Source organism: Capra hircus, chromosome 10 (genome assembly GCF_001704415.2).
Source record: "Capra hircus breed San Clemente chromosome 10, ASM170441v1, whole genome shotgun sequence".
Taxonomy (NCBI): Eukaryota; Metazoa; Chordata; class Mammalia; order Artiodactyla; family Bovidae; genus Capra; species Capra hircus.
Window position 1 is genome coordinate 68,160,376 of NC_030817.1, and position 26,087 is coordinate 68,186,462.

Genomic DNA, 26,087 nt, shown 5'->3' on the forward strand with positions numbered 1-26,087 from the left:
TGCATGCTTCCCTTCTGCTGTCCATAGTCTTGTGATGTCCACCTGGAAGGATAGTCACTAAAACAAGAGCCGATCTGGAGTGGGAGGCACCTTCCCATCCCAGAAGCTCTCATCCCAGCGAGTGGCAGGTGGAGGCTCAATGGGGCGGTCTCTCAGATGGCTTCCTGGCCGATGCACCAGAAATGTGGAATCAGGAGTCACAAAACACATGTTGGAGGACACTGAAGACAGTGGAGTACAGTTTATTATGCCAGCGGGTCCAAGGCGAATCAGTTCCCAACAAGGACCCTGATGTTTCTGAGAGGCCCAGTTTTATACCCCTTACTACGTGACTGATTATGTGTTAGCAACCTCTTTGTTGTGTATGATTGAGCTTTACAACAAGTAGGTGCTAGGAGAACAAACAATTAAGGTTAAAGGTTGGGGGGGGGACAATAATTATACATCAAGGGGGGATGTTTCTATGGTTAACCTAACAGGGGCAGCCTTACCTCAACTATAATCTCTGTCATCTGTAGGGAGGGAAGTCTCCACAAGACCTGGTTTTCACTAGCAATGGTTTCCTCACTCTTGGTCAGCACTCAGACCCAGTTCACATCCAGTCTTTAAGATGGATGACAGGTTTCAAGATGGAATCTCTCTTGGTTTCCTCACATTGGCCCCAACAGTTCTTAACAATTATGCTTATATTACTCTTAAAAGTGTCATGAAGCATCAAACATCTAACCATGATCTTAAGCTATCTTTTTTTCTGGCAAATCTGTGACAGAGATAACGTCAGCTCTTTTAGTAAGCCTTTTAAGTTGCATGTCTGCATTATTTTTAACATTGATAACTCTAAAGAATACCTGTTTTAATCAGGCCAACAAACTTGTTTGTTTTCTCCCAAATTATCCTAGATCACATGAACTTGAATAACATTTGGCTTAGTTTCTATATTCCTCAGACTATACTTAATTTATGCAAACACTTTACTCTCCTTAAGTCAGTTAAATAGAGCTCTTTATATGGGCTTTCCAAGTGGATCAGTGGTAAAGAATCCACCTGCCAATGCCAGAGACACAGGTTAAATCCCTGGTCTGGAAGATCCCAGAAGAAGGAAATGGCAACCTACTGTAGTATTCTTGCCTGGGAAATCCCATGGACAAAGGAACCTGGGGAAGGACAGTCCATGGGGTCGCAGAATCTGACACAGCTGGGAGACTGAGCATACACAGGCACAAATTAATTATGACAGTATCCTCTGAAGGTCGAAAAATATCACACATCTGAGACATACATATGTAAACACACTAATAATGGGTAAACAGATATTACAGCTTTCATTTTAAAATTTTAACCATAAGATAAGTATGATAATGAAAAACTCACAAGTTTGCAAAAGAAAAGTTGGATTCAAATCTTGTTTCTGGCAAATGGAATAAATTAAGCTTACCTGCTCTGATGGCTTAAACTTTTTATTAATATTCATGGAGAAGGCTTTAAAGATTTTCCATTTGCCTAGTTTCCAAATAGACCCTCACTTTTTTTTCCTTCTGATAAGAATTTACTTACTTGAAGTTTGCATTTCAAAGAGGTGGCTCTCTAGGGAAAACCAGTAGAATATTTACATCTCAAAGGCTCAGGAAGAAAAGTGAAGTCTCTCAGTTGGCCACCCCATGGACCTTGGCCTGCCAGGCACCTATGTCCATGAGGATTCTCCAGGCAAGAATACTGGAGTGGGTTGCCATTTCCTTCTCCAGGGGAATCTTCTCAACCCATGGATCGAACCTGGGTCTCCCACATTGCAGGCAGATTCTTTACCATCTGAGCCACTGGGGAAGCCCTGATTTCTGTTACTGAAGAGAGCAGGAGAAATGAATGTTGAGACCACTGGTGGACTCTTGCCACCTTTCCCATTTGTGGAATCAAACAGCTGACTTCTCCTGCATTGCAGGCAGATGCTTTAGCATCTGAGGAAGCAGGGAAGCAACAAAGACTCAGAGAAAGAATATCAGTTCCTTCAGGAAGGACTTTTGTTTTCTAAGACCAGAATTTTTAAAATACCTATAAGCCTTTTGAAATGAATAGGCGAGGTTTTGGAATTGGTAAAAAGGAGAGGTGCCGCGGCCAGCACAAGCAAGAGTCGCACCTGCACAGGGAGAGAACGGAGCGTCCCCGCTAAGAAAAATAAGAGAGAGACAAAAGATGGGGTTGAGAGGATCAGACCAAAATGGCTGATGCCTTCCTTTATTGTGCTGCAGTATATATAGGATAAAGTACGTGACTTCTGACATTCACAAGATTGTTCTTAATCTCCAAATACAATCACAAGACCCTTACCATTGTGTACAGATCACAATAAGATAATCTATCTTCTATCAATAAGATAATCTATCTTCTATGAAATGTTGCAAGAACCAAACGTCCTGGAGCCTTAAGGGTAATAAATTCTTCAGGGGGGCGGGACAGGGAGCTTAGGAACATGCCTAAGGCTCTGCATAACGCCGAGCAGCTCCCAAGACTTAACCCTTCACGGGCAGTCCCCCGCAGAGAGGTGGATTTTTTTCTATTCTTGTAAAGATTCAAGCTGCTATATAAGTTCTACCAGTTGTAGGACAGTTGCCTTTAATTTCTCAAAGAATTGGGTTGCAATCTGAATGATATCAAGGCTGATACCCCACTACCCTCAATCTAGTTACATTATCTTCAAATATGCTTTCTACTATCAGGGAGAAAATCTTGAACTAAAAAGAAACCAAAAGATTCTACCTACATTCCAGAGTTAGAGCTGTTTGTCTTTGGAATGGTTTTCATTCACTTTGGGTACATAGTTTTTTAACTTAGAAGAGAAGGCTTTTAAAAAGTTCCTTTCAGGCGAGAGGAGAATGGATACATGTATGTATATGGCTGAATCCCTTTGCTGTCCATCTGAAGCTATCAGGACATTGTTTATCTGCTCTGTATGCCTGCTAAGTCACTTCGGTTGTGTCTGACTCTTTGCTACTCTATGGACTGTAGCCTGCCAGGCTCCTCTGTCCATGGAATTCTCCAGTCAAGAATACTGGAGTGGGTTACCATGCCCTCCTGCAGGGTATCTTCCTGACCCAGGGATCAAACCCACATCTCTTATGTCTCCTGCATTGGCAAGCAGGCTCTTTACCACTAGCACCACCTGGGAAGTCCCATTTTCAGCTATACTCCAACGTAAAATAAAAAGGATTAAAAAAAATACTGTCAAGCTCTGAATATCAACTTTCACTTTGGCCAAATTCTGACCATTTGAGCTACATTTGAAAAAAAAAAATTCTTTCAAAATATCTTGCCTGTTCTGATTTATCTGCCCAGGTTGATTTTGCTGTGTGCCTATCTTTGAATATTGCAAAAAGGAATCATGCACTATGGCCTCCTGTGTGTCTGTCCTCCCTCCCACCTCTTCAATGCATTGTCCTTGATGTTCATCCATGTTCTTGCATGAATCAGGAGTTCATTCCTCTTTGTTATTGTTGTTTGGTCATATTGTGTTATATAAATATACCACATTAGTTTATTCCTTTTCCTCTTGTTTTTGGGTCTCAGCTATTATTAACAAAAGTACAATGAATGTTCGTGTACAACCTATGTTTTCATTTCTTTTGGGTAAACACTGAGAATTGTAGGATTATAAGTAATACTGGGCATTTTAGGTTTTTTAATTTTAACCACTGTAGTAGGTGTGTAATGGTGGTGGTTTAGTCTCTAAGTCATGTCTGACTCTAGCAAATCCTGCCAGGCTCCTCTTTCCATGGGATTTCTCACTTTGGTTTTAATTTGCATTTCCCTGACGACTAATGATGTTGAACATCTTTATATCTTCTTTTGTGAAATGTCCGTTCAAATCTTTGGCCCATTTTTAGTGGGTTGTCTTTTTAAAAACTACTTAATTGTAAAAATTCTTTGTATAGCCTAAATAGATATCCTTTCTCAAATATATATATTTAAATATATTATATATATTAAAATATATAAAGTGTCCTATTGTGTGTCTTCTCTTGACCTTTTATTTTCATCTTTTTACTTTAGCCTTCAGTATTTGCTCAAGGGTCTATAATATATGTACGTAACTTACAGTATATATGGAATTAATATACTATCGCTCTATGTACAATATAAGGTGATTACAACATTTTAATTCCATTTGCCTTCCCTGTTCTCTTTTCAAATTGCTGTCATATAATTTGCTACTATATACATTATAACCAATCAAATACAATGTTCTTTACTTTTACTTAAAGCAAATATCTTTCAAAGAAACTAGGAACAAGCAGTACTATATATTTTCCCATCCATTTACCATTTCAGCCACTTTTAAAACATTCCTATAGGAACAAATTGCCAGTTTCCAAAGTGATATCATTTTACTTCAGCCTGAAGAACTTGGTTTAGCATTTCTCACACTGTAGGTTTGTGGACAGTGGATTCACTCAGCTTTGATTTGTATGAAAACATCTTTATTTTCCCTTTATGCTGAAGGATATTATTACTGGATGTATAAAGTATTAGATTAATAGACTTTTTTTTTTGAAGTAGGACTACATTGTTTTTCTTAAAAAGTCAGCCTTCATTTTTCTTGTTATATCTCTATATATTATTCAGCTGTTTTTATGATATTTCCTTTATCTTCCTTTTCCAGAATTTGTTTCTATATGCTTATAATGTGTGGCCATCACTCCTGCCACTATCCTTGTGTCTTTAGAAACTCTATGTATATATTTGACTGTTTGATCCTGTCCCATAGGTCATTAGTGCTCTGTTCAGTGTTTTTGTTAGGGACCAAATGACAGGCTCTAGGACCTGAGTCATATTTACCAGAAAGAGACAGGATATGCGCTCATCCTGCCTGGCCAATCATGTAACGCCAGCTACTCCTATAACTGAGGCAAAGAACTGCCTGTATATAAGCCGCCATACTCCTTTGTTGGGGGCTCTTGTCACATTCCCTTGTGCGGGATGAGACTTGGGCGCTAGCGCGCTAGGAATAAACAAACTCCCTTCTTGCCTTTGCATTACTGTGGTGGACTTGCTCTCTCGGTCGGTTCGGAGATACGGGCTCGGTGCATAACATTTTCTTCTTTTTTTTTTTTTAGCTTCCTTTTAGATAATTTCTTCATGTGCAAAATCCAACATCAGGGCCCACCATGGAGAGTGTGAAGCGGTTGTCATCAATTCCCAGGTCCCAGAGCAGAAGTTGGATTGTCTAGAGACCTTACTGACTTTTTACTAAATTTTTTCTAGGTCTCCTGTGACATATTTTTTTCTTTTTTTTAGTATTTATTTATTTGGCTGCATTGGGTCTTAGTTTGCAGCATGTGAGATCTTTAGCTTTGCCATGCAAACTCTTGGTAGCACTATGTGGGATCTAGTTTCTTGACCAGGGATCAAACCTGGGTATCCTGCTCAGAGTTACTATTTGTGTGTTTTGTCTCTCACCAGATTTCAGATTTCAGGCTGGGACACAGTGGTCTTTCTTCTTCTGCCATTAATCCTTCAATCCCCACCTTCCCTATTTCCCTGCAGATTCAGCTTTTAACATCTAGTGTGGGCTCGTTGGGCCAGTTTTATCTATCATTCCAAATACAATACAAAATATTCTGGCAATTCTCAAATGTAGTGTTTTTCAGACAGAGCCTCTCATTAGAATCACTGGAGGAGTTTTTTTAAAATGGTAGTGCCTGGGCTGTGCTTTAGACTGATGAAATCAGACTCTCTGGAGATGGGATCCAGGGAACTCATGCTGAAAAACAAAGCTCTTATGGAAAGTGGTACCTTTATGTAGCACGCTAATATTTGCCTTAACTTTTTTATCTTAAACCAACATTTACCACATCCTTGAGGCACACGTTGGAATATTCGTGGGCAGAAAGTGAAGCAGAAACTGGATTATATCACGATCTCATCTCAGTGTGTCAATATGTCTGAGGTCATCTTGGCCAAATGCCCGTCAGCATCCTGGTATTCATTCAGCAGCCTCTTGGGTGGCTGGCAGCCTGAGAGGCTTACCTCGAGAGAGCAAACAAGGAAAAAACCCAACAACCTGTAGGTATGAAAGGTGTCAGGTTTCATAGGCGACTGGCCCATTATGTAAAATGCAGTGACATATTATTGCAAATATTTACCTTCACCTTTCTCTCAGGGAGTCTTTGTTCTCCTTTAAACACCCAATGGCCATTGATTTTTTTTTTTTTTCAAAGGGAAAAAGGAAAGTGGTAAATCTTTCACTACGTTTTTCATAAGAATTTTCCTTTTGAGACTTGGATTTCCTCCTCTGGCTTTTTGAGATGACAAGATTGCCTCTATATCAAGTGCCTTGGTTCACTTCTCTAACCTCCAAGACAGGTGCAGCTTCTAGGTCATGAAAGTTGGCTGGGGAGGAAAAAAAAAAACAGCAAATATTTGCCATAGATATTTGTTGGATCCCAAACCTGTACAAACCAACTTCTGAGTTTTCTCCTTTTAAGGAGCAACTGAGTAGAGGACTGAGGTTACATTTTAAGGACCTGGAGGAATGCTTTCAGCACTGAGTCATCTGGTGCCCAGAAAGGTGCCGGCCAAGTATGAGACCATGGATACTTGTGGGGAGCCTGAAACTTTGTGCTTAATGGAGCCAGCCTCTATTTTTAATAGAAGATGGTAATGAGGGTAGCAATCAGGAAGGATTTCCTGGCGTGAAAGAGGTTAGAGGCAAGAGTGTATCATTCTGTAGAACTTTTGCAGTTCCTTTTTAGGATTATGTTTTGAGGGAGAGATGGTTGTTTGCTTTTTAAAGAGTGGTTTCTTGTTGTGTGACATTATTCTTAAGACAAAAATGTAATAACTCCTGAGGATTCCTGCTAGGCCTGTAATTCTTGAAGACATCATAATCAGGGCAATTTAGAGGAAAAACATTCAACTTTCCTTATTTCAAGACTTAATAACCATTCTAAATTTCCTCATATTTTACAAGTTTGTCAGGTATGGGTCTATAATCATTGGAAAGAAGAAAAGATATTTTGTAGAAGAAGGCTCAGGGCTATCGCATATGACCTGCAGGTTGTGTGCACTTCAAGCTCTGTGGACCCTGTTTTTGAAACTATTCTGTGAGCTGAAGTCCCTGGAACTGTGAATCCAGTGGTCCTGGGAAGGAGGGTGACCTCCATGACAGTCATGGGAGGGTGGAATCATAGCTGGTGTTCCCATCCCTGCATGCAGGATGTTTTCAGTTGACTATGTATTTAAGGTTATTCAGTGATTTTAAAATTTGGTTTATATATTGCTAATTTAGTTCACGTTAGGAAAGATAGCAGAGAGGTAGGAGGAAAATCCACATATCTAGTTTTTAAAAAAGATGTTCTGATAACAGACATCATCTTTTTTTTGGAGGAGTGTTTATTGAAGTGTAGTTGGTTTATAAATGTTACAATGTCATATTAGGTTCAGACATACAGCAGAGTGATTCAGCTATATGTGTGTGTGTGTGTTCATGTGTATTTGCACACACACACACACACACATATATACATACATACTTTTTAAGATTCTTTTCCTTTATAGATTTTTATAAGATACTGAGTATAATTCCCTGTACTATATAGTAGATCCTTGTTGTTTATCTATTGTGTATACAGTAGTGTGTATATGTTAATCTCAAACTCCTAATTTCTCTCTTTCCACCCCTTGCTGCTGCTGCTAAGTCGCTTCAGTTGTGTCCGACTCTGTGTGAGCCCACCAGGCTCCGCCGTCCCTGGGATTCTCCAGGCAAGAACACTGGAGTGGGTTGCCATTTCCTTCTCCAATACATGAAAGTGAAAAGTGAAAGTGAAGTCGCTCAGTCATGTCCGACTCTTCACGACCCCATGGACCGCAGCCTACCAGGCTCCTCCGTCCATGGGATTTTCCAGGCAAGAGTACTGGAGTCGGGTGCCATTGCCTTCTCCGTAGGTAACCAAAAATTTGTTTTGCGTGTATGTGAGTCCGTTTCTGTTTTACAAATAAGCTCATTTGTATCCATTTTTTTTAGATTCCACATAAAAGCAATATCATATGGTATTTGTCTTTGAGCAATAATATTTCCAGGAAGAAGGTCAGTGGATACCTCTGGACATTGTTTGAAACTGTGTTCTTCTAGTCAATAGTGCCAAAGGCAGGAGGACTGTGGAGTGCAGTTATTTTCGCAGTGGAGGTCAGAAATACAGTTAGCCTAACAGAAACACCTCATCCTGAAGCTATTATAATTATTGTCATTTCTTGTTGTCTGGCCCTGTCATTCCCACTGTGAAATACTAGCTCAGTACTCCCCAAGAGTCGCAATCAAGTGGAGGAATTGCTTGGCTGGGTCTTTGGGCTGAACATCATTTTCTGCTGTCAGACCAAGGGTCATCTTTTAGTCTACTCACCTGGACTGCACACAGTTCTGAAATCTGAGTGCCCTGAGACTCTCCTAGAAGGACCTCTGGAGAGAGGATAGTCCACCCAGGACATGGCCAAGCTGTGATGGTATAGAGAGGGAGGGTGCTGGCTGTTAGGAAGTAAGCTGAAGATTCTCAGACTAATGGGCTACTCCACAGTCCTTTCTAAGTCCTGTCTGAGAATGTTTACTCATATTTAACGATTTGTAAGTGTCTACAGCCTTCAAGGGAATGGACTAGGTGAGGAATAGAACTAAGACACAAGAGTTCCTCATTCTAGAAACTTGCAACTTTACTGAGTAGAACAATCTTCATGAAACTATGAAGCACCAGCATATTGGAGGGTGTCCCCCATGTGGTTTGGAGTGGTTAGGGAGATGCTGGGAAGGAAGCAGGACTTGACTTAAGCCTTGAAACTTGTACAGAGTATCTGTCGGTGGAAGGGAGGGAAGAACATTCTGCGTTGTAGACTGCAGTAGATTGGAGCAAACCGAGGTTTCAGGGTTTTGGAATCATGGTAGTGATTTCTACAGCATTTGTTAGGAAGAGTGAGCGGCTGTTGTGCTCTGCGGTCTGCTCCGTTGTGCTCTGTGGTTTTGGACTTTCACTAGAATATGTTTTCAGACGCATATCAGGTTCCCGCTAATATGTTGCATCAGCACTCAGCTGAAGGCTGGATGTTCTGGAGCATAAATGGCAACAGACAGAAGAACAGAGCAGTGCATGGGGGGCTACCTGCACTGTTTATTGCAAGTCTTTGTAGCAACATCCTGCTTACTGTTAGGCTTGCCAAATTTCTTTTGAGTTCTGTGCCTACCTATGGGTTGAGGATAATTTGTGTAGTTGCTGCTTTGTTGAGTTTCTCCTGCTCTTGAGTAAGAACACATAATTTAGAGTTCAGGTTAGTTTTCTGGATTAATATGCAACTGTAGCTCAGAGAGTCAGGCTGCCTCCTCAAGGGTGATTCCTTACAAGGCTCTTTTTAGAGCTGCTGCCTCTGCTGTTTAGTCTCTAAGTCTCCAACTCTTTGCAACCTCATCGACTGAATTCCACCAGGCTCCTTTGTCCATGGGATTTCCCAGGCAAGAATACTGGTGTGGGTTGCCATTTCCTTCTCCAGAGGGTCTTCCCAATCCAGGGATCAAACCCACATCTCCTGCTTGGCAGGTGGATTCTTTACCGCTGAGCTACCTAGGAAGCTCCTTTTGAGAACAAGGCTTCCCTAATTGTAATGTGTATAAGATTCTTGTTTAAAAGGCCCTGCTTCATTAAGCCTGAGATGTAGCCCAATATTCTGCATTTTCAATAAGCCCTGTTGCTGGTGCTGATGTTCTGAGAATCACACTTAGCCTGGAAACTCAACGCATGGTATGGATGCTTATGGCAACAGAGTGACCCAGGACGATTGAGTGTGGGAAGAAGCCGGATGGAGCAGAAATACTTTTCATATGAGATGATAGCCACCCGGGCTCCCACGTAGGCTTGACAATGAGTCACAGTCACTATCCACCCAGACCCTTACTGTTCATTAGAAGGGGCTCCCCCAGGACATGCCCACGCTAAAGCCTCAGGAAGACCATTCTTTTCCCATCAAAAGCCCAGTGAGGAAGCATATGACTTTCCAGCAGTGAAAGATACAGGGGTAAGCTTAATGCCCAATTGGTCTTGCCTTTTCTCCTTATCAATCACATTGCAAGTTGGAAGGTAAATCTGGAGATTTGTTCCACTCTGTTCAGCTCAGCAGGTGCTTATCACATGTCTGCCCTTGGCCTGACATTATGTTATGTCTGTGGGTTGCTGGTGAAGGGTGAAAAGTGGTCTCTGTCGTTTAGGGACTAACTGTGTTATTAGGAAGAAGAAAGCAGAACACTTAACAAGCAATGAAAGGAAAATTTCTGAGGGTGGGGATATAATTATGTGTTAAGTTGAATATAATCAAGTGCCAAACCTATGACACAAGCAATAAGGGCTGTGAAAACTCAGGGAGAGTTTGGATGTTGGCTTAGCTTGCTGAAACCAGAGTTAGAGTTTTTAAATTGAGGGCTCTGTTGTTTGACTTGTGATGGGATTTTGGAGATCTTGTGAATATGGAGTTTGAAACTACTGGACAAGAAAGGGAAAGGCAGAATCTAGCACAGAAACCCAGTTCACTTGTTGCAGATAGTGAAGCTCCGATGAATGCAAACCACACCTCCCCCCCCAGACCTCCCCATTCCTCCAAAGAATGAAGCATTTCTCTAAATGAAGCCAGCTCTAGAGAATGAGATCACTGCTACATTGTACTGGATTTGACCAGGCCCTCCTACAGCTAACTGGGGATTCAGACCTCAAGTGAGTTCTTTCCACAAAACATGAATAATCATGGCGATTAATGGAAAAGGGCATCTCAGAATCTCAGGGCAGATACCTTATAGTTTATAGATGAGGTGGACAAAAGGAGAAGGGACTCTGGGAAAATGCTTTCAGAGGCAGAGAGGGAGCTCCTATCTTTTATCTTGCCCATGAGAGCTCTGTGGAAGAACAGTGCCATTCAGTACTTATATAGCACTTTCAACTCTTTTATAGGAAAGTCACATGACATCCCTGGAGAACAAGTGTGTGTGGTCTTCCCTGATCTCTGAGAGTGGATTATGGGCACAGAGCCTATATGTGTCTGGTGAAAACTCTCAGGTATCCCTTGACCTGCCAAATTGGGAGAGTAGGCCAGTCTCCATGGTGCCAAATCTATCGGGGGCTCAGCTCTGCCATGTATGGACCATGCGCCAGGCCTCTGCATCTACCAGGGTCTCTAATTTGTCCCGTGGAACATCCGCCTCCCAGTCAGCATTGAAGGAGACGATGGCGCTGCTCCTCCTCCCCACCCTGCCAGTGGGGTTTGGAGGCACTCCCAATTCCCTTCAGAGAGGTTCCCTGTCTGCTTCTGTGTCTTGATTTTGCATCCTTTTCTGGCCGTGGTAAAGAATCCACCTACCTGTGTAGGAGACTCCGGAGATGTGGGTTTAATCCCTGGGTTGGGATGATATCCTGGAGGAGGAAATGGCATCCCACTCCAGTATTCTTTCCTGGAGAATCCCATGGACAGAGGAGTCTGGCAGGCTACAGTCCATGGGGTTGTGTAGAGTGGGACATAACTGAGTAGCTGAGCACATACCCTGAGTAGCATCTGAACGCAAGTTCCAAAGACTAGCAAGAAGAGATAAGAAAGCCTTCTTCAGCGATCAATGCAAAGAAATAGAGGAAAACAACAGAATGGGAAAGACTAGAGATCTCTTCAAGAAAATTAGAGATACCAAGGGAATATTTCATGCAAAGTGGGCTCGATAAAGGACAGAAATGGTCTGGACCTAACAGAAGCAGAAGATATTAAGAAGAGGTGGCAAGAATAAACGAAACTGTACAAAAAAGATCTTCACGACCCAGATAATCATGATAATGTGATCACTAATCTACAGCCAGACATCTTGGAATGTGAAGTCAAGTGGGCCTTAGAAAGCATCACTATGAACAAAGCTAGCAGAGGTGATGGAATTCCGGTTGAGCTGTTTCAAATCCTGAAAGATGATGCTATGAAAGTGCTGCACTCAATATGCCAGCAAGTTTGCAAAACTCAGCAGTGGCCACAGGACTGGAAAAGGCCAGTTTTCATTCCAATCCCAAAGAAAGGCAATGCAAAAGAATGCTCAAACTACCGCACAATTGCACTCATCTCACATGCTAGTAAAGTAATGCTCAAAATTCTCCAAGCCAGGCTTCAGCAATACGTGAACCGTGAACTCCCTGATGTTCAAGCTGGTCTTAGAAAAGGCAGAGGAACCAGAGATCAAACTGTCAACATTCACTGGATCATGGAAAAAGCAAGAGAGTTCCAGAAAAACATCTATTTCTGCCTTATTGACTATGCCAAAGTCTTTGACTGTGTGGATCACAATGAACTGTGGAAAATTCTTCAAGAGATGGGAATACCAGACCACCTGACCTGCCTCTTGAGAAATCTGTATGCAGGTCAGGAAGCAACAGTTAGAACTGGACATGGAACAACAGACTGGTTCCAAATAGGAAAAGGAGTACGTCAAGGCTGTATATTGTCACCCTGTTTATTTAACTTACATGCAGAGTACATCATGAGAAATGCTGGACTGGAAGAAGCACAAGCTGGAATCAAGATTGCTGGGAGAAATATCAATAGCCTCAGATATGCAGATGACACCACCCTTATGGCAGAAAGTGAAGAGGAGCTAAAAAGCCTCTTGATGAAAGCAAAAGAGGAGAGTGAAAAATTTGGCTTAAAGCTCAACATTCAGAAAATGAAGATCATGGCATCAGGTCCCATCACTTCATGGGAAATAGATGGGGAAACATTGGAAACAGTGTCAGACTTTATTTTTTTGGGCTCCAAAATCACTGCAGATGGTGACTGCAGCCATGAAATTAAAAGATGCTTACTCCTTGGAAGAAAAGTTATGACCAACCTAGATAGTATATTCAAAAGCAGAGACATTACTTTGCCGACTAAGGTCCATCTAGTCAAGGCTATGGTTTTTCCTGTGGTCACATATGGATGTGAGAGTTGGACTGTGAAGAAGGATGAGTGCTGAAGAATTGATGCTTTTGAACTGTGGTGTTGGAGAGGACTCTTGAGAGTCCCTTGGACTGCAAGGAGATCCAACCAGTCCATTCTGAAGGAGATCAGCCCTGAGATTTCTTTGGAAGGACTGATGCTAAAGCTGAAGCTCCAGTACTTTGGCCACCTCATGAGAAGCATTGACTCATTGGAAAAGACTCTGATGCTGGGAGGGATTGGGGGCTGGAGGAGAAGGGGACGACCCAGGATGAGATGGCTGGATGGCATCACTGACTTGATGGACGTGTGTCTGAGTGAACTCCTGGAGATGGTGATGGACAGGGAGGCCTGGCATGCTGCGATTCATGGGGTCGCAAAGAGTCAGACACGACTGAGCGACTGAACTGAACTGAACTGATTAAGGTCTTTAAAACAGCAAACGATAAAAAAACAAATTATCATAACAAACTGACTCATATCTCTGAAATGTTGAAATGAGTTCTTATTTTGCAGGAACATGATAGGTTTGTCATGTCAATATTTGTAGTTCAAATATTCCTGATCAAATGTTTTTCCTCAGTAACCATATCACAGTAGTTGTTTATAATCAGCTTCTATACCATTTCAAGCAAAAAGAATGCTCTCAAATTTAATGCATTAGCTTTAATGTAACTTACAGTAAGTGGACTTTTTAGTTTAGTCAACATTTTGGTAATACAATTTTCTTGATTAAGGAAGCACTTCATTGATTTATACTGTGGCACAGCTCTTCCAAAATGATTTCCATAAATCTATCAGAGAGTACTCCCAAAATTTATTATTTTTTTTTTTCTACAAAATCACTGGAAATTTATTTATTTATTTTTTTATTTTATTTTTTTTTTTTGGCAATTTATTTTTTTATTTTTTATTTTTTTTAATTTTAAAATCTTTAATTCTTACATGCGTTCCCAAACATGAACCCCCCTCCCACCTCCCTCCCCACAACATCTCTCTGGGTCATCCCCATGCACCTGCCCCAAGCAAGCTGCACCCTACGTCAGACATGGACTGGCGATTCAATTCTTACATGACAGTATATATGTTAGAATTCCCATTCTCCAAAATCATCCCACCCTCTCCCTCTCCCTCTGAGTCCAAAAGTCCGTTATACACATCTGTGTCTTTTTTCCTGTCTTGCATACAGGGTCGTCATTGCCATCTTCCTAAATTCCATATATATGTGTTAGTATACTGTATTGGTGTTTTTCTTTCTGGCTTACTTCACTCTGTATAATTGGCTCCAGTTTCATCCATCTCATCAGAACTGATTCAAATGAATTCTTTTTAACGGCTGAGTAATACTCCATTTCAACATTTCCAAGCAAGCATCTTTGATTTGTAATCTCTCAGTAATATTTCATAACTGTGTGGGTTTTTTGACTTAGCAACTCAATGTTTTACTTTTATAAGAAGCTTACAAAGCACATTTACTTCTAGTAGCTGTTTGATCTGTACTTAAAAAAAAATTCTGGTTTTGAATTTACTTTTTATGATTTGGGCGTAAATATTTCTTAGGTCTTAATAATTTCATTGATTGATTAGCCAACCCACCTCTTCAGATAACACACTATTATTTAACTCTTAAACATCAATTATGGCTGCAAAGCTCAACTCAGTATATGAGGAATCATACTTTCAAATAAAAGTATAAAACTTTTCAGTATTTACTTCTATGAAATCTTATTTATTGTCATCATTTAGTTAGTACAGCAGCTATGATCATAAGAAGTTAGTATTTTCTTGATAAAAAATGATCAGTAAAGCTTGTTCTTACCTGTAAATTAACCTTAAAATTAGTAATACCAATTTCAATTCTCAAATATATAAATTTCATTTGTATATATGCTTATATATATTTATATGCTTGTACTTTCTCGGATGTCTATCAATCTATCTATCTATGTCTCTGCAGATATATGTGCTTATACAGTCTCAGATTTTTAAAACACTTTTGCTGACAACTGACAAGATAACCTTTAAAGTGACATATCATAAAGTCCATGATTAGCAGGCAGTTTGGATTATATGTAACTCACTAGGAAAGTTCAAAGATGTTCACCTCATTCAATGAGATGAGTCAGGCAGTGTGAAATTGCTGCAAAAGTTTCTAAATTCTTATTCTCAAATTCTCTAGTTATCTTGTTATGGACTCATAACAGATAGCATGTGGATTGTCACTGGTCCATGGATAACGTTGTGCATAGCCCTTAAATAGATGCCTCTTCAAAACTCTTATGAAGCTACTATAAATTCTTTAATACTTACTGAGTAATATCAGACCAAGAAACTACTCCCTCAGTCAGAGAATAAAAATAGAGATTACATTTGGCTATAAGTATCAAAACAAAACAAAGTAAAATTATGCAACTTATACAAGATTGCAGTTATTTGTTTCATATTAAAGGAGTCTGCTCCTCGGGAGTGATGTAGTCAGTGAGCCTTTGCATCAGCAATCCAGGCTTCTATCTTATTGTTTCAGTGGACATGGATTCTTTTCTCAACATACCTTATAACACAAAATAACTGCTGGAACTCCAGCTATTATGTCAATATTCCAACCAGCTAGACGGAGCAGGACAAGGATTAGAAGAGCAACCCCTCCTTTTAAGGCTCTTCCTGGAAGCTGCATGCATTGTTTCCACATACATTTTATTGACAAGAGTTTTAGTTGTGAAGCCAGTCATGCCAAATTTGAAGAGATGTTCTGAAATGTAGTAATTATTGCAGGAAGTCATACTCACCTAAAAGGAAGATGGCAAAGAATGGATGTTGGAGATTATCTAGTTTATTCAGAGATACTTTCAGAACCTCAGGGTATCAATTAGAAATGAATGTGAGGATTCCATTAGCCAACACAAACTGTTAAGAACTTTCAGTACAAGAGAGAATGTAATTCACCCCCTTCAGTGACAGGGCTTGTTCAGGACCTATAAAGATTTATCCAGTTTTACATTTTGTAACCAATTTGTATTTTTGAGTGACTGCATATTCTTTGTGTACCGATTTCCAGTCCAGATGCTGGATGGATATGTTTTCCAAATTAAAACAACAACAACAAAAACTGTGGAAAATGACTAACAGGAAACTTAATGGAGAAGGTCCAAAACCTTCAATAAGGTATTGTCCCTGAGACGTGGTGGAGAGAAGGCAGTGGACAAGGCAATGCCCATCATCAAAGAGCTTACAGTCTAGCAGGGGAGATAATGAGTAAACAGATAATGGCAGTATGGTAAGAAATGAGCTTTGAAAGATACCATTGGAGTGATTTCAAAGCAAACTGCAAAACTTCTAATTGAAATCAGAATCAGTCCATTTTTGTGAAAGTATTATGTCCTGCAGAAGTTCTGCTGATTAGCTAACAATTACCTGAAGTCAGATGAACTGGCCTTAGATATATTAATATAAAATTGCCAGTTTGTTTCCCCTCAGTATGCGTCATCAAGTCTTGTTAGGAACCCCCAGTATTAGCGAAATTCCATGTCTTAGAAATCCTAAAAAGGAGCATCTCTGTAGTACCGTGTTGGCAATCAGAGTTTCTCTCTCTTTTCTTAAGGGAAAATAAGCCACAAAAAAAGGGAATTTTACTTTCTTTTTTAAAAGCTATAGGATGTGCTTTTATCAGTAGAAGTTAGTCACCTATCTAGAAATGTGTCCCCTTGTTCTGGTTAATAAATCAGAAAATAGACTTATGGACATGGGGAGAGGGGAGGATCAGGTGAGATGCATTGGAAGAGTATCATGGAACCTTACGTTACCATATGTAAAATAGATAGGCAATGGGAATTTACTGTATGGCTCAGGAAACTCAAACAGGGGCTCTGTATCAAACTCGAGGGGTGGGATGTGGAGGGAGATGGGAGGGAGGTTCAAAAGGGAGGGGATATATGTATACTTATGGCTGATTCATGTTGAGGTTTGACAGAAAGCAGCAAAATTCTGTAAAGCAATTATCCTTCAATAGAAAATAAATTAATTTTTAAAAAACACCGCAAATATCACAATAAATCAGGTCACACAAATTTTTTTGGTGTAAAAAAATAAATAAAAAAAATAAGGATGAAGAGAGTTCTGCAATATGCGAGTGTGGGTAAATACACAGACTGTTGCATATAGATTTAGATTTTGAGATGTTCTTGCTGATCTTGGTTTAGACATTTTTCATTGTGCCTGAGACCCTGCTGCTGAGAGCTGTGCATCAGATTTTGATAAGCAAAACAACAACCTTCACATACAGCCAACTATTTAATTTCCCAAACAGGAAACTTTTTAGGATTTTTAAACTTTGTTTTCATTTATTTTATCTTGTTTTCTCTCAAATATTTCATTCTGTTTTCATGTGGTTAGATTTTTACAGATTGCTGTTTTTGGAATCTGCCTCAGAAGGAAGCTAGCGTAGGATCATATATTTGTGGTATCACCTAATATATCTTTCAGAAGACTTTCTCAGTCATTTCAGAAAAAATTTACTAGCTTTCCTTTTGTCAGTCTCAGGGCAACTGGTTTTCTCTTCTGTCTAGGAGCTTCTATCAGGTTACGCATGGGTGTTTGTATTGGTTTCCACTCCCAACCCACCTCTAGATTGCAAATGTCTAGAGAAAATCAGGGTCTTACTCATATTACCTTGTTCATCATATGATCAGATGAAAGTGTTAGTGGCTCAGTCATGTCCGACTCTTTGTGGACCCATGGACTATAGCCCACCAGGCTCCTATGTCCATGGAATTCTCCAGGCAAAAATACTGGAGTGAGTAGCCATTCCTTTCTCCGGCGGATCTTCCTGATCCAAGGATTGAACCCGAGTCTTCTACATTGCAGACAGATTCTTTACTATCTGAGCCACCAGGGAAGCCCATTATCTTGTTTCCTGCTATGGACTGAATTCTTCCCACTCAGCAAATCAGTATGTTGAAACTCTAAGCCCAAATGTGACTGTATTAGGAGACAAGGTCTGTAAGGAGGTAATAAGTTTAAATGAGGTGATGAGGGTGAGGACCTAATCAGATGGGACTGATTGGGGTTTTTAAAAGAGGAGGAAAGGAAACAAAAACTCTCTCTTTCTCTCTGCACAGAGAAGAAATGTCACATGAGGGCACATCAAGATGGCAGCCATCTGTAAACCAGGAGAAGGAGGCCTCTTCAGAAACCAATTCTGTGGCACCATGAACTTGAACGTCCAGCCTTCTATATGGTGAGAAAATGAATTACTATTGTACACAAGTCATCCAGATTGTGGTGTTCTGTTATGGCAGCTCTAGCAGACTAATACATTACCGAAAATTTACACAGTATTTTGCATATAATATCTAGTCAGTAGATACCTACTTATTTCTTACTGACATTAATTATTTTCATGGGGGAGAATTTGGTTTTATAATTACCTTACATTCTTTTAAGATAAAAACCATCTCTAAGAGTTGATTTAAATGCCTTTGCTCATCTTTTTCCAAATGCACACACATATAAGCTTCATGTTAGCCATTTTGAGTGCACAGAACGGTCAGTAAATTTGCTTTTATAAATTGGAGAAAGTACTTAATTTCAAACTGTTGACAGAAGATGTTAAAAGCATACATATGTTTCCCTAGAATCCTACCCTCAGAAGATATGTGTCATCTTAGTTTATTATTTCCTCTAATGTCCACTTTTTGATATCTGTGTCCCTAACTTTTTGCTCAATGTTTGTCATTGGTGCAGTGACCCCAGCACCAACTGACAGGCTAATGTAGGGGAAAGGGGAGGGGGCATTTTTACAAAAATGTGTCCATTTATTCATTTACTTAATCATTCAAATCACTTTTAGAGAATCTATTCTTGCCAAGCCTATATTGGGAGCTATAAGAATAGAGGTGAAAAAACAGAGTATATCCCTACTTTCGTGTTTATAGTCTGGTGGTGGAAAAGGCAGGCCATATATGAGCAAACAAGCAAGTAAACACTATGGTTCTTATGAAAAATTCTCCATAACTCTAAGACCACCCCCCCTCGATATCCAAGATACTGGTAGCAGCCATCAGGTTAGGTTTAATAGATACTGAAAGTAAAGTAAAGGCGTTAATTACTCAGTTCAGTTCAGTTCAGTCGCTTAGTTGTGTCCAACTCTTTGCGACCCCATGAACCACAGCACACCAGGTCTCCCTGTCCATCACCAACTCCTGGAATTTACCCAAATTCGTGTCCGTTGAGTTGATGATGCCATCCAACCATCTCATCTTCTGTCTTCCTCTTTTCCTCCTGCCCTCAATCTTTCCCAGCATCAGGGTCTTTTCCAATGAGTGAGTTCTTTGCATCAGGTGGCCAAAGTATTGGAGTTTCAGCTTCAACATCAGTCCTTCCAATGAACACCCAAGACTGATCTCCTTAGGATGGACTGTTGAGATCTCCACGCAGTCCAAGGGACTCTCAAGAGTCTTCTCCAACACCACAGTTCCAAAGCATCAGTTCTCAGCGCTCAGCTTTGTTTATAGTCCAACTCTCACATCCATACATGACTACTGGAAAAGCCATAGCCTTGATTAGACAGACCTTTGTTGACAAAGTAATGTTTCTCCTTTTTAATACACTGTCTAGGTTGGTCATAACTTTTCTTCCAAGGAGTAAGCATCTTTTAACTTCGTGGCTGCAATCACCATCTGCAGTGATTTGGGAGCCCAGAAAATAAAGTCAGCCACTGTTTCCCCATCTATTTCCCATGAAGTGATGGGACCAGATGCCATGATCTTAGTTTTCTGAATGTTGAGCTTTAAGCCAACTTTTTCACTCTGCTCTTTCACTTACATCAAGAGGGTCTTTAGTTCTTCACTTTCTGCCATAAGGGTGGTGTCATCTGCATATCTGAGGTTATTGATATTTCTCCCGGCAATCTTGATTCCAGCTTGTGCTTCTTCCAATCCAGCGTTTCTCATGATGTACTCTGCATATAAGTTAAATAAGCAGGGTGACAATATACAGCCTTGACGTACACCTTTTCCTATTTGGAACCAGTCTGTTGTTTCATATCCAGTTCTAACTTTGCTTCCTGAACTGCATATAAGTTTCTCAAGAGGCAGGTCAGATGGTCTGGTATTCCCATCTCTTTCAGAATTTTCCACAGTTTATTGTGATCCACACAGTCAAAGGCTTTGGCATAGTCAATAAAGCAGAAATGTTTTTCTGGAACTCTCTTCCTTTTTCCATGATCCAGTGGATGTTGGCAATTTGATCTCTGGTTCCTCTGTCTTTTCTAAAACCAGCTTGAAAGTCTGGAATTTCACGGTTCACGTATTGCTGAAGCCTGGCTTGGAGAATTTTGAGCATTACTTTACTAGCATGTGAGATGACTCAGTCATGTCCAATTCTGCAATCCCATGGACTGTGGCCCAACTAGGCTTCTTTGTCCATAGAATTCTCCAGGCAAGAATACTGGAGTAGGTTGCCATTTCCTTCTCCAGGGGATCGTCCCCACCCAGGGATTAAACCTGAGTCTCCTCTGTTGCAGGCAGATTCTCTACTGTCTGAGACACCAGGGAACCCATTAGTCTAATATGTGAATTTTACTGGTGACTGAAACATACAATTTTTTTTTTCAATTCTGGCATTTTATCCTTTGGATTAAAATATATATCTCATTTATTTAAATGATGAATATCTAGGATGCTGCTTTCATAGAGAGAAAATATCAACTCACATGATCTGGAATAGAGATCTTAAATTAAAACATTTTCTTAAGAAAGGAGGTGTGTGGTCTTGGACAGCAACTTCTCTGGATACCTAGATAGATGGTTATTTTAAAATATTATCTAAAAATCATACTTGTTATATCTGTGAAAAGTGAGATTCTTGGGTCAGATGAACACAGAAATAAATAATTCATAAGCAGAATACAAATCTAGTCCATAACTGGAAAGACTTTAAAATTTTTTTTTTTTTCTGCATTCAGGGTATATATCCCTGTACTCATAATTCTTTGTAAAATATTAGTAAAACTTTGAATTGCTTTTAATTCTGGCTGACTGTTTCTCTTTGAATGCCTTTCTAGGCTTAGATAGAATTATGAGGTGTCCTGGCTTTTATTAGGGTTATGTATGACTTTTTAGTATCCTACGTTACTCCTTAAAAAGGGGTCTGGAAATGTGTGTGCATTTTAAATTCAAGGTTTGTGGGAAGTTATATTCTGATACATGATGATTGAAAGACAAAGGTCGAGGAATTTCCTGATGAACCACAAACTAGTTATATACTAGAAATGCAAATCACAGGATTTAAAATTAAACAATTGCTAGTACATTTTTACTAAATTCGTGAAAGAAATTAGGTGATAAAAATTATTGGTAGACAAGAGTGATAGATTAAGGATTTGATCTAAGATTGTGAATTTAGTAGTCAAGTTTGAGCTCCAATAATATGTTCATTGCCACCATATGGCTTTAACTTTCAAGGCTCAACCTGCCAATCTGTTGCTCAGGGAATATACTGTACATTATCCTGTCTTGATTCTAATATTCATGAACAACAGAAAAAGAAGTGAAAGAATTCAAAAATTATAAAAAGTTTGAGAAACATGTAGTCTCCATCATTTGGTAATTTCCCCACTCCCTGCCAAATATACATTCAAATACCCTAGAAGCTACCAATTAATATTATTTCCTCTCAGAATCAAATTATCTGGGTAGTTGTCTCATTTTTTGACTTACTTTGCCTGAATTGAAAAGTTGATTCATTGAGAACACTGCATGTGATGTGCTGGGCAAACCACATTGGGGAAGCAAACACACCTGTTATGGAAACACCTGTGGCCATTCCCAAGGAAGAGAATGAGCAGGACTGGCACTTACGTGTCAGTGACAGATGTTATTCCACACCCCTAACCACAGAAGTCATTTCCACTGCCCAGTATATGACTACTGCACCCCCTAAATCTGTTCATTTATTCCTGACTCTCTTGGAACAGTAGGCTATGGCATACCTGTGGGAAAGTACAATATATCCCACAGTGATTGAAGCTGTATACTAGATTTAGCAAGCAACCCCTCGAATAACCAACTTTACTCATTACATGTCCTAATGACTCCTTTAAATTATATATGCTTTTCTTATAAAGTGGTCCTAACTGCTTTATTAGTCTGCTTGGGCTGCCATAACAAAACACCACAGACTAGGTGGCTTGACAAAAGAAGTAAGTTTTTCTACAGTTCTGAAGGCTGAAAGTCAGAGATCAGGGTGTTTATCAAGGTCAGTTTCTGATGATAGTTGTCTTCCTGGCTTGTAGATGGCCACCTTTTTGCTACGTCCTAACATGGTGGAGACAGAGATTAATTTCTTTCCTTTTCTCTTCTTATAAGGCCACTGACATTTTAAAAATGTGTACACGTCTTTCTATATCCTGTAAGACTCATCTCAACCGAGATCTCATTTATGAAGTTTAATCCAAACACTTGGTTTGAGCTAAATGCTCTGGTAATTTCAAAATAAAAATGTGTAATAAAATTGGCATAATAAAACTGTTGAAATAATGAAGATTCCTTGAAGTAAGGGACAGTACCTTTACTGATTATTATATTCCTAGTATAGTACCTGATACATTGGAAGTTTCCAATAAATCCTAGGCTGTTGCTAGAATAAAATTAAATCAGAAATAGACATGATCTTAGGCAAACTCCATGAGATAGTAAGGGACAGGGAGGCCTGGTGTGCTGCAGTCCATGGGGTCGCAAAGAGTCAGACACGACTTAAAGACTGAAAAACAACAACAAGGCAGTGTTGAACTGGTATTTTTATTTTTTAAAATAGGATTCCTTGCCTGCCCATTTGAAGTAAAAGCAATAACAACAAACATCTGACCGATAAACTGGCCATTTTCCCTGGTGCCTTGAAGGACCTTGTAAATATTAGTGAGTGCACTTCTGCTTCTCATTGTGCCAGGAACCTAAACACAGTAACTTCATTTGAAGGGCCTGCAGTTCTTTTATTTTCAGAACCATCAGAGTGAGATATGTCAAACAATTCAAACGAGAAAGTTCTAGTTTCCACCTTTATGTATCTCCTGGGTTTTCCTTTGTTCACCCAGTCACCTGCAAAAATCATCAAGTGTTCAAATTTATAGTCTGTGACTCAGTGACCCCAAACCTCTTGGTGGCCTGGAATCAACATGAAATGCTCTTATTTAGCACTTGGAGTCAGTCAGATATTAGTTTTCCTGCAGTAAATCTCTGATGCCAATGAAGAGGGAAATCAGAAACAGATCAGATAGTTCTGGCCCATCCCCTCCCAATATGGTGAGAAAGTCACTAACTGAAATGGAGTTGGATGCTGGGCTTCTCTCTCCTAAGTCCTTTTATCCTAGTTATTAAAATGTGTTACTTCTTACAGCTGTGATAGTGAAGACTACTTTATTGAGATGGTGAAGAATTTAGCTTCTAAAATGTCCTTCTGCCTCTCCATTAAGACATCACAACCTCCAGTTGGGGCAAGATTCAGTATTTGGATGTTTATTCCCTCTGGCTACCTTGTGTTCCACCCAGGAGACTGAATTCTCTGTACAAAGAACTATGCCAATCCATAGAAAATCCTTAGGACTTCCCAGGTGGTGCTAGTGGTAAAGAACCTGCCTGCCAATGCAGGAGAAATAAGAGATGCATTTTCAATTCCTGAGTCAGTAAGATCCCCTGGAGGAGGGCATGGCAACCCACTCCAGTATTCTTGCCCGGAGAATCCCCATGGACAGAGGAGACTGGTGGTCTACAGGCCATGGGGCCACAAAGAGTCAAACACAACTGAAGTGACTTAGCACAGCACAGAAAATCCTTGGGTTGAGTTATTTCCTTGTTTATGACTTCTCCATATAGTTGCTTCTGCTTCAGTTTCTTTGAAAGGACATCTGTTGGATGATTTGACATGATACCTGTGCTTGCCGAAAGTCTCCTCTGACAGATCAGTGTAAAAGAACCTGCAAGGGAAAGCTCAGTCATGTTGAGTGGCTCTTAAGTGCAGGAACAGATTTGAAAGGATTATCCAAGACAATGACTTTAAGATCAAACTAGGCCATGGAGTTGGCCACAGGACTCTGAATTCTTTGTAGCTCCATCCTCTGGAGTGTCCTGTCACTGATCTTGCCAGTAATGAATTTCACTTCCATGTGGGAGCTTTCAGGTCTTCCTCACACACTCTAAAGCCAAATGTGTTTAGTCCCTTCAGACATCATTTTGCTCTTCAACTTGAAGAACAGTCTAAGTCCATGAAATTTGCCATGCCATCAAACCTCCTTATAAACCCACAACTCTTGAATAATAACTACAATTCTGGAGAGTTGACTCAAGAATATTTCCTGCTGGCAAACAATGAGAGTAGTCTGAGGAAATTAAATCCACACAACTAATTCCCTAACTTTATCTCATTCCATGTTTAAAATATTCTCTACCTCCAAATGCTTTTACCAGGCTGCAACATATAGCAAAATCAGCTGACAGGACTCTCCTTTTCCTTCTTCCCCTATCTTTCACTTTTCTTGAGTGGTCCTAACTGTAGAGAGGTCACCAAAATGAGGTGGCGAAAAAAAAAAAAAAAAAAAAGAGAAAGATTCCAATCCATTTTTCTTTCTTCTTGTAATCCTATTTTGAAGACAGTCTCTGCTTCTTAGAAAGGTCAAGCCAAACTCAGTCAGAGGTAAGACTGGAAACCTCAGTAACACTATGATATGTGAGAAATCATGTGAACAGATAGCCAATTACAGATAGTTAGCTCTGAATATGTTCTTTAAAGTAGTCTTATGCTTTTGGCACAGTTGTAAAACGGGGTACGTGGGAAAGCCTGCCTTGAGGGACTACATTGTTTAAGACAATAATAGTGATTTGTAGTTTTATTCTCCAAAATTTTGGGACAAGGTCACAATATCCAGGTGCCAGAGGTACCCTTCTTTATAGGAAGGGTGATACTACAGCCCTCTTGAGTCTTCTGAGGACCTTAAGTACACACCCTCCAACTACCCAAATAATACCCTTTCTATGGTTACTTTCTGGTCTCTAGGATTGTAGTTTCTACATATGAAGAAATCAGTTTTGGAATATAAGTTGCCACTGTAAAGATTTTAATTTATTCAATACCTACTAGGTACCAGTTTCTCTATAAGGTACATTTCAGAGATGCTCTTATTTAGTCCTCATCTAGGAACTCTTAAGTTTTGTTCACATTTTACAGATGAGGAAAATGAAGCATAGGGAGATTAAGTAACTAATTCAAGGCAACCCACTTATCAAGGGGTGGAAGCTAGAGTTGAGTCAAGTCTGAATGAAACTCTTCAAGGTCAGAACTTTTTCTGTTTTCTTCCTGAACACCTAGAAGAGACTCAGATATCTTGCAAATTTCAGATATTCAGTCTACACTGTGGAATGACTGCATTAATGCGAGATTCCAGGCATGTGCTCCTAACTGTTCTTCTATACCCTCTCACCTCTCTCTCCTCAGACCAGTCTTCTACCCATCTCTCTCTCCACCCTCTTTTGGAGGGAAATGGCATTCAGGGCTGTATCAGTCTGCAGGAGAAATTTAAGTCTTTATACCTACCTGCTGAAGGAATACAGCAGTTGGCGGAAAGTTGTGTCCCAAGGTCTGGTTATCCCTTTTTTCCTCTCTTTCCCTTCCACCCTCTGTGTCTCCCTCACTTCCACAAAGATTCTCAAGTCCCTGTTAAGTGGGCTAAGCACTGGAGATTCAGTAAGAACAAAGCTAGGCATGATCCATCCTCAATGCAAATTGTTGGTTATGTTATAGATATTACAAGCATTTTGACAGAAAGCTAGAGGGTGTTATATGAGGAGAGAACAAGAGAACCAATCCTGTTCTCTGGGGTCAGGGAAGACCCTCTTGCAAATCTGATCTTTAAGATCAGACAAAATAAGTGGTGACAAGGAGCACATGCACACTGTTGTTCGGTAGGTAAGCTAGAAAAGCCACTATGGAGTTTTCTCACAAAACTAAAAACGGAACTACCGCATGATCCAGCATTTCTACCTCTGGGTATGTATCTAAAGCTGTTTTGGTACAGGGACTGGTTTTGTGGAAGATGACCACTCACTTCTCCTTGGTTCCCAACAGGCCATGGACCACTACTG

The 26,087-nt window shown here is 40.0% G+C and overlaps 1 protein-coding gene across 1 annotated transcript; it reads right to left on the bottom strand.

Moving 5' to 3' along the window:
- C10H15orf54 (chromosome 10 C15orf54 homolog) lies at positions 58–24,115 on the bottom strand. Its single transcript, XM_018053768.1, is given in 5 exon segments — positions 58–221; positions 23,771–23,854; positions 23,857–23,890; positions 23,893–24,046; positions 24,048–24,115. Coding segments are annotated over 5 exon segments (504 nt in total).